Source organism: Abrus precatorius, unplaced genomic scaffold, assembly GCF_003935025.1.
Source record: "Abrus precatorius isolate BTA unplaced genomic scaffold, Abrus_2018 Scaffold5, whole genome shotgun sequence".
Taxonomy (NCBI): domain Eukaryota; kingdom Viridiplantae; phylum Streptophyta; class Magnoliopsida; order Fabales; family Fabaceae; genus Abrus; species Abrus precatorius.
This window is the reverse complement of record NW_020874395.1, coordinates 15,478,433-15,498,816: the sequence shown is the minus strand read 5'-3', so window position 1 is coordinate 15,498,816 and position 20,384 is coordinate 15,478,433. Positions and strand designations below refer to the sequence as shown.

Below are 20,384 nucleotides of genomic sequence, written 5' to 3'. Positions count from 1 at the left end.
ACAAATTTTTTGCCTTTATTATTTAATTATTATTTTTTAAAAATAAATTATCAAATTATTAGTTTTCTGTCTAGAGTGAATCTGACTAAGTAATATAAGTTTCATCATTATCATCGACGAATTTTTTTATTTCCCGTTACTTCTCTATTTTAGCTCTGTATAAAACCCAACCGCTACTTCTCTATTTCCCGTCAAGCAAACAATTAGAGATGTCACTTCAAACATTAGCTATGCCTACAATCGTAATCCTTGGGATATTCATATTCACTCTATATGTTGCTATATTGCATCCAAAACAACATCAAAATAATGGGAAAAATGCACCAGGTCCTATGGCCTTGCCAATTATTGGTAACCTACACATGTTAGGGAAACTCCCACACCGCAGCCTTCAATCCTTAGCCAAAAAATATGGACCCATAATGTCCTTAAAGCTAGGACAGGTTCCTGCAATTGTGATTTCTTCCCCTGAAACAGCTGAACTATTCCTCAAGACCCATGACACTCTCTTTGCAAGCAGGCCTAAAATTGAAGCTTCGAAATTTATTCTTAAGAACAAGGGCCTAGTGTTTTCTGAGTATGGTGCCTACTGGCGCAACATGAGAAAATTGTGCACTCTACAACTTTTGAGTGCATCAAAAGTTGAGATGTTTGGTCCTTTGAGGAGAGAAGAGGTGGGAATATCGGTGAAGAGAATAAAAAATGCAGCAGCGTTGTGTGAAGTTCTGGACCTTAGTGCGTTGGTGGGAGAGCTTATGGAGAACATTGTATATAAAATGGTTTTTGGGCGCACTAAAGATGATAGATTCGACTTAAAGGGACTTGTCGAAGAGATATTGAGCTTGGTCGGAGCTTTCAACGTTGCAGACTACATCCCTTGGCTTGGTGTGTTTGATCCTCAGGTATGAAATCCATTCACACATCTGCTATTTACTTATATTAGGATTTTGGAAGCTAGAAGGTAAGAGATTCTCAAGCTTCATTGTCTTGCTAGTCTAAAATATTTTAAGCAATTTTAAAGATGACATTATATTACTTATATATACTCTTTTATGTCTGAAATTTTATATCTTAACTCTCTCGTATATGTGGTTCATATGAGATTTGTATTTCAATTTTTTTTTCTTTGGACTTATAACTTTAAGTTTTTGGCCTCTACTTTAGGTGTTGTTTTGTTTTTTTCTTTCTATTTCAAGGTTTGTATTTTTTTTCTTGAATTTTTTTTAATGCACCTGTGACTTGTCTAATTGTTATTTTTTTTTTACCACTTTTAAAAAAAATTGGGCCATTTATTTTTTATTAGATTTAAATTTTGATACTATAATATAATTTTGAAATGTGGATCTCATTCAGGTTTGAGAGAAAATTTGAATTCAAGTTTAAATGACTCTATTGTCTAAAATATTTTAAATAATTTAAAAGTTAAGACTTTTATTTACATATTATTTAATGCATTGTTACTCACTAACACGAAACTTTATATCCTACTAACTTATCATTTTGAGATTTCTTTTAGTAAACATCATCATTAGATATAATATTTTAAAATAATTCTTTAGTGATAATAATAAAAGTTAAATATATTTGAAACAAAACTAAACAATTTAGAAATAATTTTATTAAAAGCTAACATAAAAATGTGTTTTCAAATTCACAACATTGTGATATTAAAACAATTTGTAGTGTGGAAATTATTAAAATTCTTGCAAGGCTTTTGTAATGAAATAACTTTTAAAGTATTTTTTTATTCTATTATTTATTATTATCCTAAACATTAAAGAAAAACAATAGCAACACAATGTTTTAAAATTTTATCTCTAATTCTTTTTATGAGAAATAACAGTCATTAATTTTTGGCTCAAAATATAGGAAATAAACAATAATTTTTAAATTCATTCATTAATATTTTCTTTTTATTTCTTTATTGGGTTAAGAGTTAAAAATGATTAGAATAAGTGTGTCTAGTATTTCTCACGCATGAAATATATATAATTTATACAACCATTGGCACGTCAGGGACTTACAAGACGATTAAAGAGAGCAAGCAAGGCATTTGACGAAGTCTTGGAGCAAATAATTGGAGACCATGAGCATCCACCTGATGATGAACAAAAAGGGCCACGCAAGAAGGACTTTGTGGACATAATGCTATCACTTATGCACCAACCCATGGATCTTAATGATGGACAGAATTACGTCATTGATAGAACTAATATCAAAGCTATTATAACAGAAATGATTGGAGCATCATTGGACACATCTGTTACAACAGTTGAGTGGGCTATGTCAGAACTCTTGAGGAATCCAAGTGTGATGAAGAGACTTCAAGATGAACTAGAAAATGTAGTGGGAATGAACAGACATGTGGAAGAGCATGACTTGGAAAATTTGCCCTATTTAAATATGGTAGTGAAGGAGACGTTGCGATTATATCCTGTTGCACCTTTGCTAGTGCCACGTGAGTCTAGAGAAGATGTTACCATTGAAGGTTATGACATAAAGAAAAAGTCAAGGATCATAATAAATGTATGGGCAATAGGAAGAGATCCTAAAGTTTGGTCACATACTGCTGAGATGTTTGATCCAGAGAGATTCGCTAAGAGCAATGTTGACATTCGTGGAAATGACTATCGAATTTTACCATTTGGTTCAGGTCGCAGGGGTTGTGCTGGGATTCATTTGGGTCTAACTACGGTTAAGTTTGTTCTTGCTCAATTGCTGCATTGCTTCAATTGGGCACTTCCATTGGGTATTTCTCCGGATAACTTAGACATGAATGAGAAATTTGGCCTCACAATGCCAAGGAGTAAGCACTTACTAGCTGTGCCCACTTATCGCCTTGTTGGTTAAGTTAAATGTGGATACAAACGTGCGATAATGTCGATTTAAATTTATCCTTAATTTCTATTTTTTGTCATGCAAAATATTTACATGCTTAATAAAATAATTTAAATAATGATTTTACGTCACATGTTTTAATCAATTAAGGTAAACTAAATTATTAATTAAATCAAGTTATAAGGTCATAAAGTCTTTCACGTTACTTAAACTTTACCTAGTTTCATTTTCTTTAGCCATTTATCGATTACTTATTTTTTTACACTCGTTAAAGTGTATATAAAGACTCAAAACTACGAAGAGCATTTACCACTCGTTTTTTTATGAATTATTACATGCAGAAACGCAAAACAAAATATTAGATTAGTGACAGGAGAGAACTAAAGCTAAAGAAGTAATAGAGTGTGATGAGTTTAGTAATTAAGAGAGAATAAATTATTGTTTTAAGTTTTTTTTTATTGACATAATTCAACTAAAACTTGACATCTGACAATATCCTAATGAACTAAATCAAAAGTAAAAATTAAAAATAAAAATTTATAAAAAAATAAGGACTAAAATAAATAAAAATATTTGAAGAAATTAGAATAAAATATATTAAAATGTAAAAGTTTAAAATATATTTAAGTTTAATTTTTAAATAATTACTGATAAGTTCATATTTGAATATATTTTATAACTGATATTTATACACTTAAAATCTATTTTATATATATTTACACTAATTATATTATTAATTGTTGCAGTTTAGCTAAAAGTTATTATTAGTGCATTATGGAGATATTTTAGATAAAAATTAGATATTTTTAGTCCTTAACAGTGCTATGTGAAGTTGTGTTTGAATTTTGAATTTAAAATTTAAACTTAAATATGAAAATTTGGAGGAATTCTGATTGTGGATAAAACCGATTTGAAAAGATAGAGCTCAACTGACTAGAAACCAGGCACAACCTATATAAAGAGGTCTTATGTTTCACACTTAACACTTCCACTTCTTTACACACCTTCTTCCCCTTCTTAGTTCTACCCAAACTCATTTTTGAGAGTCATTGAAGACCATTAGTAATGACGACAAGCTTTCCCTTGGAGTTCAAACAAGTGATTGAACACTCCTTCGAAAAATAAGAACTTTCTTTATCTTCTATTTTTCTGGTTTTTTTTTTATTTGAGTTTTTCTTTGTGGTTATTATTTTATTTATTACGTTTTTTTTAGTTTATTTTGTTATGAGTACTTAAACCCATAGCTAGGGTTATGACGAATCTTACTACAAACTTTATGTGATTTTTACTTTAATGTTGATATTAGTTTTCTTTTAATGTTTAGTTTTATTCTATTGGATTATATTGTGTATGTTAAGATTTAATCACTCTTAGCATTCTATAGTTAATTGCATTGTAGACGATCGTACCACGTGTAATTAACGAAACTATAGGATAAAACGAGAGAAGAAGATATGTTAATCATACTTAATTCTTTTCTTTTAGCTGTTATTAAATTATCAAACTCATAGGGTTTTCATACTTTCTCGACCAATTACATTACATGATCATTGGGGGTGTTTGCTTAGAGAAAAGAATATTGACATTGCATAATCACTGGGTGTTAATAGAACTAATTATGAGTGGTTGACAAATATTTGAATACCAATATCAGGATTAAATTAATTACAACATAAAAAAGTACAGTAGGTGAATCCATATGATCTCTCTCATACATTCTATTACTATTCTTTTAATTTATTGTTAAAATTAAACTCTGTTTTTTATCCGTTAAAGTGCATTCTCTTTATCCATTTATCGATTACTTATTTTTTTGCACTCGTTAAAGTGCATATAAAGACTCAAAACTACGAAGAGCATTTACCACTCGTTTTTTATGAATTATTACATGCAAAAACGCAAAACAAAATATTAGATTAGTGTCAGGAGAGAACTAAAGCTAAAGAAGTAATAGAGTGTGATGAGTTTAGTAATTAAAAGAGAATAAATCTAACATGTCGATCAATTTTAAGTGTTGACAAGTTATTTTCGATCATTTGTACTCATCTGATAAAAATTATTAATAATTGTCTTTTTCTCATCAATCTTACCTGATCAATAGCACGTTCCCTTTGTTATTTTCTAGACTCGGGTGTAAAAATATACATGCCAAATCCACTAGGAAAACTTTAAATAAGACAAATTTAGAATAAAAAAAAGACAAATCAAGAATAATGGGATAGTTCTTAATATATGGGAACAAAAAACTATCCCACGTTAAAACTACGACAATTGATCATCCTCATTGATTATTTTGCTTTAAATTATCAGATATTTAATTGGGAAAATAAAAGGCGACAAATGAAAAAAACCACAGCTAACGTGAGAGGACAGCCAACGTCAGTGGATTAAGGTTCATAGAAGGGACATTCCACACGTTAAAAAAAATACTCTCTGATACTATGATAGAATCAAGAGTCCAATTAATAACGAAATCATTGATTCAAGTGAGTCTATTTCATAAAGCAAAATATCACTTATATATATATATATATATATGCTAAGTTGGTAGGATATAAAGTCTCATGTTAATGAGTAGCAACACACTAAGTGGTAAAGTCTTAATTTTAAAATTATTTAAAACATTTTAAACAAATGAGTCACTCAACTTTAAATTTAAATTTTCCCCCTAACTCATGAATGAGATTCACGTTCCAAAATTCTGTCATAGTATCAGAGTTTAAATCCAATAAAAAAAAGAGATAAATTTTGTGATACTCTTAAAAATTTTTAGAATATCATACTTAAAAAAATTTTAATTAATAATATTTAGAATCTATTTAAATAATAAATTTATTTAATAATAAATTATTATATTTATTATATTTAAATAAGTTAAACAACAGTTAAATTTTCAAATAAAAATAAGACGTAATTAAAATAAAATAAAATAATTAAAATAATAATATTATATTAATATATTTTTTATATTTTAATTTTATTATTATTATTTAATTATTATATTAATATATTATGTTATAATTTTTTATTTATAATAAACAAATTATTTAAATATAAATTATTTTTTATTTGAAATCAAAAAATAAAATAAAAAATTTAATATACAATATAATAATAATAATAATAATAAGATCATGTGGTAAATAATATAATTTTAAATAAATTATATATAATAATATATATTTTTAATTTGCTGTGTGTTTCTTTTTTATTGGTATAAAATTTTTAAATATGATATCCATAAAAAAAATTTAAAGTACCACAACACACATCTAAAAAATAAAATAAAAGGCTCAAATTATAAAAAAATGGTCAAGTAAAAAAAAGTTATTTTATTTAGCATTCCTTAGTTTGCTGAAAATCATTAATATACTTATAATTATAACTCATTTATTTTTCATTGATATCTTAAAAGCATCCATTTATTGGTCATTAATATACTTAAATTCAATATCTTAAAAGCATTGATTTAGAACTAAAAAATTATTTTTTTTATGAAAATTGCAATAATGCATTTACTGCTTTGTAATTGATACAGTGTATCTTAACATAATCTTCAATGTAGTAGTAAATTAAAAGGAAACGACAAATAAGCTATGCTGCTTTTGGTGTCCAATTTTCACACTGATAAATAAAACAAATATCATTAAAAGCAAAAAAATTATTATAATTAAGTCACAAAACTCATTTAATGTTTATTTTGTATTATATTATTTAATAAAACATATTTAACATTTCATATGCATTTAATTAAAAATATTAATATCAGTCTTGAAAACATTTTTAAGCAAATAAAAGTAATAAATTTTTATTTAAAAAGTGTATTTATTATATTAAGAATATAAAAGTGTAATAAATATAATTTTAATTAAGACTAAATATTTTAAGTACTTTAAATCAAATTTAAAAGATGATGTTCATAAAATCAATAAAAGAAAGTCACAAAGAAACAAAAATAGCCATTAAAATTAATATTCAATAAGCTATACGAAATGCGTTTCATAAAAGAAATACACTCTCCATTTTAAATGTTTTATTTCACGAGATAGACACACTCATTCAATATATAAACCTTGAAGCAAGATTTGCTTTCACAACTAGATGGCACTGTTAGTCTTTCTTGTTCTTAATCTACTTACACCATGCTATGAAGTTTATGCATGGAATAACAACAATCTGCCAAAAATGCAGCTGGGTTATAAAAGATCACAAAATTCGAAGAGCATTCTTGTACTGCTATTTTAAACTTCTACTATGTTTTAACTCTTTGATTGGAAACTATTCTTAACTAAATGTGCTTCCATGTTTTACTTTATTGTGCAGCCTCACATGGAGAGTGACTTCGATTGTGTCGGTATTTACAAGCAACTTGCTTTTAAGCATCATTTGCTGAAAAATCATAAAATTCAGGTAATAATTAATGTTCTCAACAGATAAACATTACATACATTAGTTTTACTGTTTCATGAGACTTATTCATCGATTGTATTGATCCCATATCATGAGTCTTTGGGTTATAAGAATTAGTTAGCATAAAGCTTGGCTGGGACGAACAAAGGGAAGGGAAAGAGGTTTTACAATTATTTTTATTAGATTAAAAATTTGAGGGGGAAAAAAAGAATTAAGGAGCTAAAATTTATACAATCATCCCTAGGAACAAAATCAAATAGAGGAATTTCATCTTTCCATCCCCTCATTTAAAATATTTTTTCTTCCTTTTTCTCTCAAACAAAAAAATTGTGTAATGAAATTTAAGATTTTGTTTGTTTAGTAATTCTATCAGTAATTTGCTTTGTTATAGATTATAATTTCTTTTATGAAAAATTAAACATATAAATCTTATTTTTTACTTTAACCTTTATATAAAAATTTTAAAACTTATTTTCTGTCATTTGTCGAAATTATAGTCAACGATATTCAATGTTTATTAACATTAATTGTTGAGTTGGCCCTGTGAACTCATGTAGGACAAATGCCCATTAATTGTTATTATTGTAATAAATGATAAAGATCAATTCATAGCTTATTTTTATGTAAGAATTAGAATTATTTTATATATAAAGACAAAATAAATAAAATATATTAAGATAAGGATTAAAATTTTAATTTAACCTATTTTTTTTTCAATTTAGTCATGCTCCCATGATTGCATTTGAAACTTGATTGAAGTTATACTCCTTTACAAACCTTGTAAATCTTATTCTCATGTTTTTTTAATGGATTTTTAATTTTACAAGAAGTTTTTTTTTTAAATATAAAATTGTTATCTTATTTTCATCTTATTTTATGTTTATAAAAATTTGTAAAGAAAACTATAAAAATGAAAAAAAAAACATTTTTACTAACTTAGACGGATAAGTTATTCTCAAAAAAATAAAATTGTTATTTACTAATAATTTATTATTAAATTAATTCTCATCAGTGTAGTTTTTTTTTTTCACTTAATATTAAACTATTAATACAGACATTATGATTTTATAATAATGAAATGATATATTATCTAACCAAAAATTCTATTAGTGTAAATATATTTATATACTATCAACATTAAATGCCAGTATAGTGTAAGTAACATTTGTTAGTATAAATCTTTGACATTTATATTAACAGTTTGACTTTTGTTAAACAAAAACTATATATAATAATAAGGCTGTCTAGTGCTTGACTAAAAAATGACAATTATTTTTGGTGTATAATACTCTGATATTTCCCTTACATTATGGTTATCTCAACTTCATAATTCAATCACTTATGAATTTCATTATTTTCTGATGGTCAAAATTATTTTTACTGGTGAATATTTTTTAACCAAAATATTTTTGAACATAAAGTATACATTTAAAGTTAACGTAATTTTGTTCTGTTATTCTTTGCAAGCTTAATTCGACCTTTCTAACGGACGCAATGCAAAATAGACGATCATATATTGGGAATGTTTTTAAAATTCACAACTTCACCAAAGGATGTCCAACAGGAAAAGTACCTATTCACAGGGTAAAAATAAAGCAACAAATGAGCAATGATTCTTCAAAATTACAAATGGAAGAATTGCATCAATTTTCAGAAAGTGGTCGTCACCGTCACGTAAGTGGATAATCATTGACTGATTATATTAATTCTAGTATTTGCCTTTGGAAATCTAGTGCTTAAAATTGTTTTTCTTATCTAAAATATTATCCATTTTTATTTTCATTTTTATGTATTTTTCATTTAATCTCTGATTTTATTGAAGTAAATAGTTTTAGTCCTTGTTATTAGTTAATCTATTAAATGATTATGTGAGACAAACTAATCATTACAACAAACACCTGTAAAATCCATAGGAACATTAGCTAGCAAACCAAAGCTCACAAAGGCCAGATAGATCTTAATCTAACTAGTAAAAGTTTGCTAAATAATGTAACAGAACCATTTCATATAACGATCCACAAGAGCAAAATAAAATCATTTACAGTAGCAGCCTTTAATTTCTACACAAACATAGCCTACAAATAATCGTAAAACTATGGCCTAATTGAGGTGCTCGATTTAGAGCAGTGCAAGAATAGATAAGAGAGGCAATGTGCATCTCCTTCGATAAATGTGAATTCCGGTCCTTTTAAATCAATAAATCCCGAGAGAGAGAGAAAAAGGAGGAAAAAGTTTAACTTCTTTAATTTTTTCTTCTCTTTTACACTGTGAACTGAACCAAAAAAATTTAAAATCCGTTCTTTTCTACTTCCTCGATCGATTCCACACAATCCAAATCACTCCCATCCATATTACTAAGATGTGACAGCATATGTTGCTTTCCTTCACTTGGTAATACTAAATACACACCTAACCATGTGAACCCATCTTCCATGCATATTTGGTACACATGTTTGCATGTGAAGTAAATGATTTAGTACTATTTATTCTTTCTCTTTACACAAAACACAACCCATCATCACTGGGAGTATGAAAATTTTCTTGATAGATTATGTTTGGGTGTTAACCTCCTCAAGATCACTGATCTCCACGCTAGTGCCTTATTAGCCTCAAATATGACACCTACATGCATCCATCGATACTCTTTGTAGTTTTCATACAACTATACACTTGCAATAAGGGTTAAATAATAAGTTTCTCCCACTAAATAAACTTTTCTCCTCATTTAGGATGTCACTCCCACAATTCTCCCACTAATCTACTCATCTAATTCGCTGTATGTTTCGTTTGTTATGACATTCTATATAGTCTTTCAAACTTTTTTTTTCTAATTTTCCTTATATAATACTACCTTAAAAGATTATCTTTTCTTTTACCTAATATTTTTTTAAAAACCAATTTCTTTCAGTCATGGAATCATCCTCCACCCTTCCTAAGTCCCCTCACCACCATGAACAATATTTCTTACAAACCAAACCTTAATATCCTCACTTTCTCCCAAATTCTACTCCTCGTATTTGATTGAAAAACTCTAGCCAGAGAGCCTCTTTTCATTAAGAAGACACCACTACTATTTGTTTAATTAAGAGGGCTATATTGAACTTTTTTCAGTCATTAATACCAACCCGTCTTATTGCTATTCTTACATATACTATTTCCTATTTAACTCAGAATATTTTTTTAATCAAATCTCTCATCCTAAAGAAAATTATTTTGTAATCTCTTGAAGATGAAAACAACCTTTTTAAGCATACGATACAAGGAGTGGTAAAAAATGGGTAAATTATATAAAACATAACTCGGCATTACCATCGTACCTCCAAAAGAAATATGGCTGGGAATAATTACCACATTGTTATTTTAACCATTTCATCTATTTGTTTAATTTTTTTATATTATATGGTATTTCCCGTAATTAAATTCAGTAAATTTAAGTCATGCAGGTCAACAAACTTTGGTTTATCTTCTCATTATCGGAAGGCCATCTTATCTATGCATGTCTTGGACATAAATCTGATTCTATAAGAATCTATTGATACTATTTATATAACAGAGATGTTAAATTTAAATCATATATATAAAAATTAAAATATGGAGTCTCCGTTACTTAATATACGATGTTATTTTATTATTCTTTAGATTGTTACCCTTGACACAACTCAAAATACGACGTATCGTGGAGCAAGTGCATCAATTGGTGTGTATAATCTATCAGTTGAACTGAAGCAATATAGCTTGTCTCAGATTTGGATTCAGAGTGGTCCACCGGCGGAAGCTAACATTATTCAAGTGGGAATTGGCGTAAGTTAATACATGTTTGTTTTATGACGTTGTTATAATATATATATATATATATTGATTTTTTTTATTATGCTCATATATTTGTTGCTGTTTTTAATCTACTTACTATCATTACTAATTGCTTAACGAAACAGGTTTATCCAGACTTATATGACGACAACATGCCACGAATTACTGGCTTTTGGACTGTAAGAAACTCAAGTTTATAGTTTTAAAATTAAAATTACTTGAAATAGTAGTTGTGCTAAATTAGATATATACATGCAGGTGGATAATTATAGAAAAACTGGATGTGTTAATATTATATGTCCAGGTTTTGTGCAAGTGCACCCCAAGATTACTTTCGGAGCACCCCTTATACCTTCGTCTACAATTGGATCACAGCACAAATACGATGTTTTTATTAGAGTTAAACAGGTAATTATTTTGAACATATTTTTACTTTTTTTTTCTACAAATGAAAATATTTATTAATTCGATGACTTCCAAAAATATTGTTATTTAATATTTTTTTTGAAGCAGTTACATTAACATCCAAAAGTTACAACCTATGACACTCAGTATATACGTATCTTTCTTTACTAATATTGATATATAAGTACATCTATTTAATATTTATTTTTTGTTAAACAAAAACTATATTAAATATCAATTAATGTTATCTTAATATTTAATAATATTTTTTTGTGTAAGTAACCTTTTGTTTATAATTTATATCCTAAAAGTTATTGTGGTCCAATCCGTCTATTTAATAATAATTAAAAGAGCTAATAGCAAATGGATTTAAGCTTTTTCTTGAATATGATCGGTTCATGCACTTTATGATTTAAATATTTGTAGGATGAATCAACAGGACATTGGTGGTTACGTGTAGCAGGGCTTGACATTGGGTATTGGCCAAAGGAAATATTTACTCATTTACGTGAAGGATCATCTTTGATTAGATATGGAGGCGAAACCAATGCACTCCCTGACATGACTAGTCCCCCAATGGGTAGTGGAAAATTGCCACAGACCAAATTTCGTAACTCAGGTTTCTTTGCAAGACTTCAAATTGTGGATTCAAATTACAACGAAAATGATGTAAATCCTCAAGACATGAAGTCACATAACGATGCTAGCTCGGATTGCTATGATTTGTTGTATCATGGCTATGAGGGACAGCACTATAGGCAAGCTTTTCTCTTTGGTGGACCTGGTGACCAATGTAGTAAATGAAAAATAAATGGTTTGTATATTATTAATAAGTTAAATTTCAAGGTATTTTATATGTAAAGGGATATTAACAGTGGCAGAGTTTCATTAGAACCAAAGGGTGAGCATGGCTCCCTCAAAAGTATTCCTTTTCTTAATAGATTAAAAAACTATATAATAAGTGTTATTAAATCATAACAAGCTAATGGATTAGCGTTGATTTTTTATACAATAAATATCATTAAGGAAAAAGTAGTATAAATTATAAAACGTTACAGCATTTAATATTTGAACTCTAATCAGTTTTTTTTTTTTAACTTTACAAATAAATGGAGTTGTAATTATTTGGTTATTCACGGATAAAGAATATTTTTTTCTACCATTAATTTTCATATCTTAAAGTTTTGCTGTTACTTGATATCCTTACAATTTTTAATGTTATTTTAATTAATTTTACGTTATTCAACTTAATTACGATGCTCTTTTTATTTATCACTTGTATGCCTCAATCGTTAAAATAATTTATAATTTGTTGGCTTATAATTAAGATAATTGTCTGACTGATATATTTAAAGAAGTTAATTTATAAATCAATAGTTTTTTTAAGATAAGTGCTAATCCAAATACTAAGATTATTTTTTTAATGATTCTCCTTTTAATATTAAATCATTTTTATTTTGAAATTTATGTTAAACTAAAGTAAACTATTCATTCAAATTTTACATTGAAAATTTTAAAGAAGAAAGAAATAAAAACATATTATAAAATAAGAAGATCTATTTTACATTTACATACCCTAATAATATGTAGTCTTTTGAATGTACTAAAAGTTTAGGCAGTTATATTTAGAGTGTTATTATATATCTTAAGATGACAAACATGTATTGTTCTAAGGTTAGAGTACCCTGATCTTTACTCTTTATTAATAAAATTATATTTTGCTGATAAATGAGAAATAAATGTTTCGAGGAGAGGGTGACTTAGCAAACTTGCCTTACCTAGATATGGTGGTGAAAGAGACCTTAAGGTTATACCCAATTGGACCCTTGCTAGTGCCTCGAGAGTCACTAGAAGATGTTACTATTAATGGGTATTACATAAAGAAAAAGTCAAGAATTTTAATCAATGCATGGGCAATTGGGAGAGACCCTAAAGTTTGGTCAAATGCTGAGATGTTTTATCCAGAAAGATTTATCAATAACAATATCGACATTATGGGTCGTGACTTCCAACTTGTACCATTTGGTTCAGGTCGCAGAAGGTGTCCTGGGATGCAATGGGGTCTAACTACTGTTAGACTAGTTCTAGCTCAATTAGTGCATTGCTTCGATTGGGAGCTTCCATTGGGCATGTCTCCACATGACTTAGACATGACTGAGAAATTTGGTCTTGCAATTCCAAGAAATAAGCAATTGCGAGCAATGCCAACTTATCGCATAGTGATGCTTAATTAAAGGTTTAAAGTTCAAATTAAATTATGAAATTGCCTTCGTGAAGCTTTTACTCCTTTTTTTTTCTTAGTATGGATTGATGATGTGTGCATTGGGCTTATCTGTAGCAATTGGAATAAACCTTGGAGCCAGAGATGAATGTGATGTTTTCTTATTTGTGATGAGTCACTGCATGTAACTTCCTAATTCAGTGGGTTTTCAGAACCCGTGTAATATACAAATACTTGTTAGTTCGTATTTTAGTTTTCTTTGGACAAATCTGCTTGCCAATTTACCCATATTACAATTAAATTTAGTTGCTCCTTGTGTAGAGCTATTATTCAAGCAAGAGAGTGGAGAATTTTCTTTATTTATTCACTTTGTAAGGCTAATTTTTGCATTTTAATTTAATCTTTTTTACAAAAGAGTTTATTTTATGTTTAACAAAATATCATTTTTGTTTTTTTCCCTAAAAGATAGTTTTGTGTCAGTCTCTTTCGTCTAGTTTGAACCAGTCGTTTTTTGGTGATGTTGGAGATATGTCTTTTTTAACAAAATATCTAATAATTTTTCATAATAAAATATATAAATTAATAACTTGTACATGGTGGGAATTCCAATCCTACCCGTCTCTATCTTCTCACCACAATTAATTGAACAAGTAAACAAGAATTTTATTGCTAATCAAACAGTAATATAGCTAAGAAACACTTTGCATTGCATAACTTACAAGTTTAAACAATGCAGCAATAAAAACAAGTTTTTAATTTCAAAACCCAAATTTCTGGTGTAATACAAATAAAACATGTAAATCGGCAAAATATGTAGATATTAAAAAGCTTACGGTGAGAACAATAGCACTGTGCCGCCTGTTTTGACTGTAGCTCAGAAGCACATTAATTGGGTTCAAAAATGTACTAAAGCATGAAAATAATTGTATATATTTGAGCCATAGTTTTAGTAAATTACTTTTTTTTTTCCTTTAAAATGCTTGTATCACACCTTTTTAATAGAATTTTATTCTTTAAAAAATAAATTATCTTATACTTGACTCTATTGTAATATAAATGATTTTTTTAATAATAATACTAATAATAATATTATTATTATACTAAATTGTAGAAAGATATATAATATCATTCGATGACGTCAAAATCATAATTATTTATGAACATTAAGATGTTTATTTTATATTAAAAATAATATTTAATTATTATACCTTAGTGTATGTACAATTTTTATTTTTATAATTTTAATTATTTATATTTACTATTTTATTTTTAAAATATTTAATTAAATTAACTAATTCATTTCAAAATGTTATCCGATAATTAAAAACAATATGATAAAGATATGATATTTTATTAATTTATACACAGAATTAATAAAAATATATAAATATTTAAATAAAAATATAAAATATAATAAAATTATTGATTTTAAAATAAAGAACTTAATTTGAACATTTGAAAAATTAAAAAGACTAAATATAAACAATTAAAATCAGAGAGACTAAAATGTACATATATTAAAGTATAGAAAGCAAAATGTAATTAAAGCAAAAAATTACTAAAGTATTTCTCATATTCATTCCTTAAATATAATTTTTTAATGAATGAGTGTAATTTACTCAAATAATTTTTTAACCTTTTGAATATAATTGAATCTAGATATAAGATTCAAGATATAAGATTCACATAATCTTATAAAAGATTTATAATTACATGTAATTTTATAATTATTTTTACATCTTACCTTTTCATTGTTAATAAAAAATAATGAAGACCATTTTTATTAGAAAATGTATGTATTATTTGATATTTAATCATGCATAAGTTGGTCTTCGAGTGTGCAAACTTATTCACAATTTCACCCTCCCATTACGTGTTTGTTACTAGAATTGTGTCGTTTGTGCTTTCAAAGAAAATAACGAATGTTGAGAGTTAATGTTATATTTTCACAATTGGTATAATTTTAACATAATATATAAAAATTAACATTTATGAATAATTTTAATAAAATATTCTCATTAAAAAAAGGTAACAATTCAATATTACTATGAACGTAGAAAAATTTTAGGCATACTCATAGAATATTGTCTAAAATTCTTAAGAATCATTCTAACATGCCAAAGACATTTATAACATCTAGAAATCATGATTCCTCAAAAACACAATCCTAATTAATGAAAAAAGATTATTGATACCAAATAACTCCTAACTCATACCAAATGTTTTTATGGTTTAATAATATAAAACAATTACAAAAAATTTACACTTACCTCAAACTAAGAAAATAAAAAATTTGTTTTAGCATATCCTTAAAGAGTACATGAGATATATAAATATATAATTAATTGTTAAAAAAGATTTTTTCTTAATACACACATGGGTCCAAAAAAAAATAATATGATGTATCAAACTTAGTAAAATGATACTACTAATATTTTTTTTTATCAAAAGTAAATTTTATTAACCGAAATGTTGAATCTTGTAATTTTATCATGAATATATAATTAATTTTTTTAAAAAAAATTTCTTAATACACACGTGTCAAAATAAAATAATATCATGTATCAAACTTAGTAAAATTATACTATTAATATTTTTTTTAATCAAAAGTAAATTTTATTAACCTAAATGTTGAATCTTGTAATTTTATCATGAAGATTATGTGTATAACATTTTACACAATTAAGAAATTTGTAAATATCTAATTTAATAATATTTATTTGCTTATATTTTAAAGAATATATCATATTAACTAATATTTAAATTATGTAAAAATTTATAAAATTGATATGATTTATAGGAACTTTAAATTACATAATCATATTAACAAAATTTAATAAAAGAGTTATTAAAAATATCATTTCATCAAGTTATTTGTAGTATATTATACTTATACTATTAATTAAAACTTAATTTATATAATAACAGTTTAGTTTGTGCTTCATTTATGGTATCTAGACTAAGAAGGATATAGTAATGAACGTAAATTTGATGAGTGTTTCATATAACCACGACAAGGTTTATACCAAAATTTTGATAGGCTACATACATCTTTTTTCTCTTTTAACATTTTTTTTTTTGTCAAATCCTCGTTCACATTTTCATTGATTTATTACTTTTTTACCTGTAGGAAAAGTTAAGACGCAACTAAAAAGAATTTAATTTATTTCTTAAACGGTAAAACAAATATTAGTCAACAAAAACATCGCCATTCTTTACAGCGACTCAGCAAAATAAGACATATACATGGGAGCTTGATATTCCACTTTGTTTTTATATTTTTCATTTTCACACTGGATCGAGATTTCTTTATGTTTCACAGCAACCATGAGAGTCATGTTAGTTATTTTTATATTTTCGCTTATCCTCGTGTTGCGGGAGGGAATCCGTTTCCGTTCACACGTACCAACTACCAAATATTCATCAAGTGATAATATAGAAAAGTTACTGAAAAAATATTAATAAAAGGTTTGATCTTTGTCTGCTCTACTATCTGACTTCGGGGAGCTGGAAATTTAGCTGATGCGATATATTTTAATATATATCTTGGACAAACGCAAGTACAGTGTTGATGGAGCTGTTGCGCGCATTAAATGTAGATATTCAAGACCTATTCTGAAATACTGTATATCAAAAAAATAAAATAATAATATATAATATCATATAGTATAATATTATTAACTTTTGATGAATCAAGTCATAAAAGTATCATCGAGTCCATACTAAGACTATGGCTAACTAAGAACTGAATTTATTTCTTGCCAGCCACGGTTAAGAACTCAAGATCATAATTGTATAAATACCCAAACCCCTCTCAATTTACTATCAACCAACCATCAGAAATGTTACCTCAAACATTGGCTATCCCTATAGCACTCCTTCTGATATCCATTTTCATTATATCCTTTGCCTTCTTGTATTCTAACCAACGCCAAGATGATAAGAAAAATCCACCAGGTCCTAAGGCCTTGCCAATTATTGGTAACCTACACATGTTAGGGAAACTACCACATCGCACCCTTCAAGCCCTTGCCACAAAATATGGACCCATCATGTCCTTAAAATTAGGACAAGTACCAACCGTTGTGATTTCCTCTCCTGAAACAGCTGAGCTATTCCTCAAGACCCATGACACTGTTTTTGCTAGTAGGCCTAAAACTCAAGCCTCAGAATACATGTCTTATGGCTCTAAAGGGGTAGTGTTTTCTGAGTATGGTGCATATTGGCGCAACCTGAGAAAGGTGTGCACCACACAACTTTTAAGTGCATCAAAAGTTGAGATGTTTGCTCCTTTGAGGAGGGAAGAGTTAGGACTACTTGTGAAGTCACTTGAAAAAGCAGCATCCTCACGTGAGGTTGTAAACATCAGTGAGCAAGTTGGGGAGGTTATATCAAATATTGTCTATAAGATGATACTTGGGCGCAGTAAGGATGATAGATTCGACCTTAAGGGGCTTGTTCATGACGCTTTGCACTTGAGTGGAGTTTTCAACGTGGCAGATTATGTACCTTGGGCAGGTATCTTTGATCTTCAGGTATGAATCTTAACTACGTTCATAAGTGGAACACATGATGTGATACAAAAAATAAACCCTTATATGATGGTAATTATTTTAGTAGAAACAGAAAATCAATTGCATAAAAAAAAAAAAAAACAGTTAAACTGTCTTATCCAGGGACAGAAGAAAATATTCTAAAATTCTATAAGTTAAATAAGCTCTCAAATTCATTTTAACAATATCATCTGCAATAATATTGAGAAATCTATAAATATATTTTAAGTTAATTATTTAAGATTTTTGAAATAATGTTTGAATATAGGATTTTCTTATTTATAATAGTAAAATTTTTATTATATATATATATATATACACTATTGTATTTATAGCCAAATAAATAATTTTTTTAACTAAAATTTACTACTTTCATAGTTTAGACTAAGCCTTGAGAACAAATGTTAACAAAATCTAAAATATAATCAGGCTGCATTTTTGTCTTGTGACCTTGCGATGTTTAAATTTGATTATGCTTTTGTAATGGGTTTTAATTGGATTATACATTAGTAAACTTTTGTATGCTTTGGAAATAGTAATTAATAATACTGAGCTGCGGCAAACTTGATTACGATTCTTATAATAAAATATTTGTATGCTACTTAATCAATTTCATAATCTATATCAGGGACTAAAAAGAAAATTCAAGAAAACAAGTGAGGCATTCGATCAAGTGTTTGAGCAGATCATCAAAGATCATGAGGAAGCTTCTAATAGCATGAAAAATAATGTGCATTACAAGGACTTTGTGGACATACTGCTGTCACTTATGCACCAAAACATGGATCAATATGAGCAGAAACATGTGATTGACAGAACTAATATCAAGGCTATTATATTGGATATGATTGGAGGAGCATTTGACACATCTACCACTGCAATTGAATGGGCTATGTCAGAACTCTTAAGGCACGAAAGGGTCATGAAGAAGCTTCAAGATGAGTTAAATAATGTGGTAGGGATAAAAAGGCAAGTAGAGGAGTCAGACTTGGCAAAATTGCCTTATTTGAATATGGTAGTGAAAGAGACATTAAGGTTGTATCCTGTTGGACCTTTGCTAGTGCCTCGTGAGTCCCTAGAAGATATCACTATTAATGGTTATCACATAAAGAAAAAGACAAGAATTTTGATCAATGCATGGGCAATAGGACGAGATCCTAAAGTATGGTCAAATAATGCCGAAATGTTTTATCCAGAGAGATTTGTTAATAGCAATATAGACATTAGAGGACAAGACTTTAAACTCATACCATTTGGTTCAGGTCGTAGAGGATGTCCTGGGATACAATTGGGTTTAACTACTGTTGGTCTTGTTCTAGCTCAATTAGTGCATTGCTTTAATTGGGAACTTCCATTGAACATGTCTCCAGAGGACTTAGACATGACTGAGGAATTTGGCCTTTCAATTCCAAGAAGTAAGCACTTGTTGGCTATACCAACTTGTCGCCTATTCAATAAAGCTTGATTAATAGTTTCGAATCTATAATTTAAGTGGACCAAGTTATCTTTGTAGAATGTTTTGTCTCCAATTTTTTCAGACCTGAGAGATTAGTCATTTATAATATGCTCGTAATATTGATCATCCTAGATAATGTGTCAATATAAATCAAGCTTATCTAGTTCACTATATATGCGTGGTACGGTCAACTTAAATTACTTCGAAGCCTAAATTATAGAGCCGCAACATAATCCATATAGTTTGAATGCACCACCACAAGCTCTGATTCTATATTAAGTTTATAATAATATTTTATTAACAAAATATGTCTATAAAAGACCGAATATTAATTGAATTTATTAAAAAGATATAAAAAAGTTTAATATATAATGATATTGTAATGAATGATACCAACCCCACCACTTATTGTACCTTCTCAACGCTATTGAATATTAATTGAATGAGTTCATCGGTCAATTATAACATCGCCGATTCATTTTTTTTATAATTGATGGAAGAACTTATTCAATTAATAGCAGCGGTGGAGTTGGAATTTTGCACCAGATGATCAAGCCAAAAAGAGAGGTTAGGCAGGGAATAATTTAATTTGAGAAAAAGAACTTTATTTTTTTGTTCTCACCCGGACAAACAGAGTTCATTCCACTTATAAATCTCATAATTTTTAAAATGAAAATGTCAACCTCATTTG

General features: G+C 27.7%; 1 protein-coding gene across 1 annotated transcript; it reads left to right on the top strand.

The window, feature by feature from the left end:
• The first annotated feature begins 207 nt into the window (after positions 1–207).
• Positions 208–19,702, top strand: LOC113867035 (cytochrome P450 CYP736A12-like). The gene is made up of 5 exons (XM_027501956.1): positions 208–902; positions 2,017–2,566; positions 13,468–13,682; positions 17,629–18,219; positions 18,866–19,702. Exons 1-5 carry the CDS (start codon positions 210–212, stop codon positions 19,700–19,702), a joined length of 2,886 nt encoding a protein of 961 aa, XP_027357757.1. The 5' UTR covers positions 208–209.
• The last annotated feature ends 682 nt before the right edge of the window (positions 19,703–20,384 follow it).

Coding starts and splice junctions, on each gene's coding strand:
- LOC113867035 (XM_027501956.1), top strand. CDS start 210: ATGTCACTTCAAACATTAGCTATGCCTACAATCGTAATCCTTGGGATA. Junction 903..2,016: donor TTGGTGTGTTTGATCCTCAG/GTATGAAATCCA, acceptor TTGGCACGTCAG/GGACTTACAAGACGATTAAA. Junction 13,683..17,628: donor CAATGCCAACTTATCGCATA/GTGATGCTTAAT, acceptor CAAGATGATAAG/AAAAATCCACCAGGTCCTAA.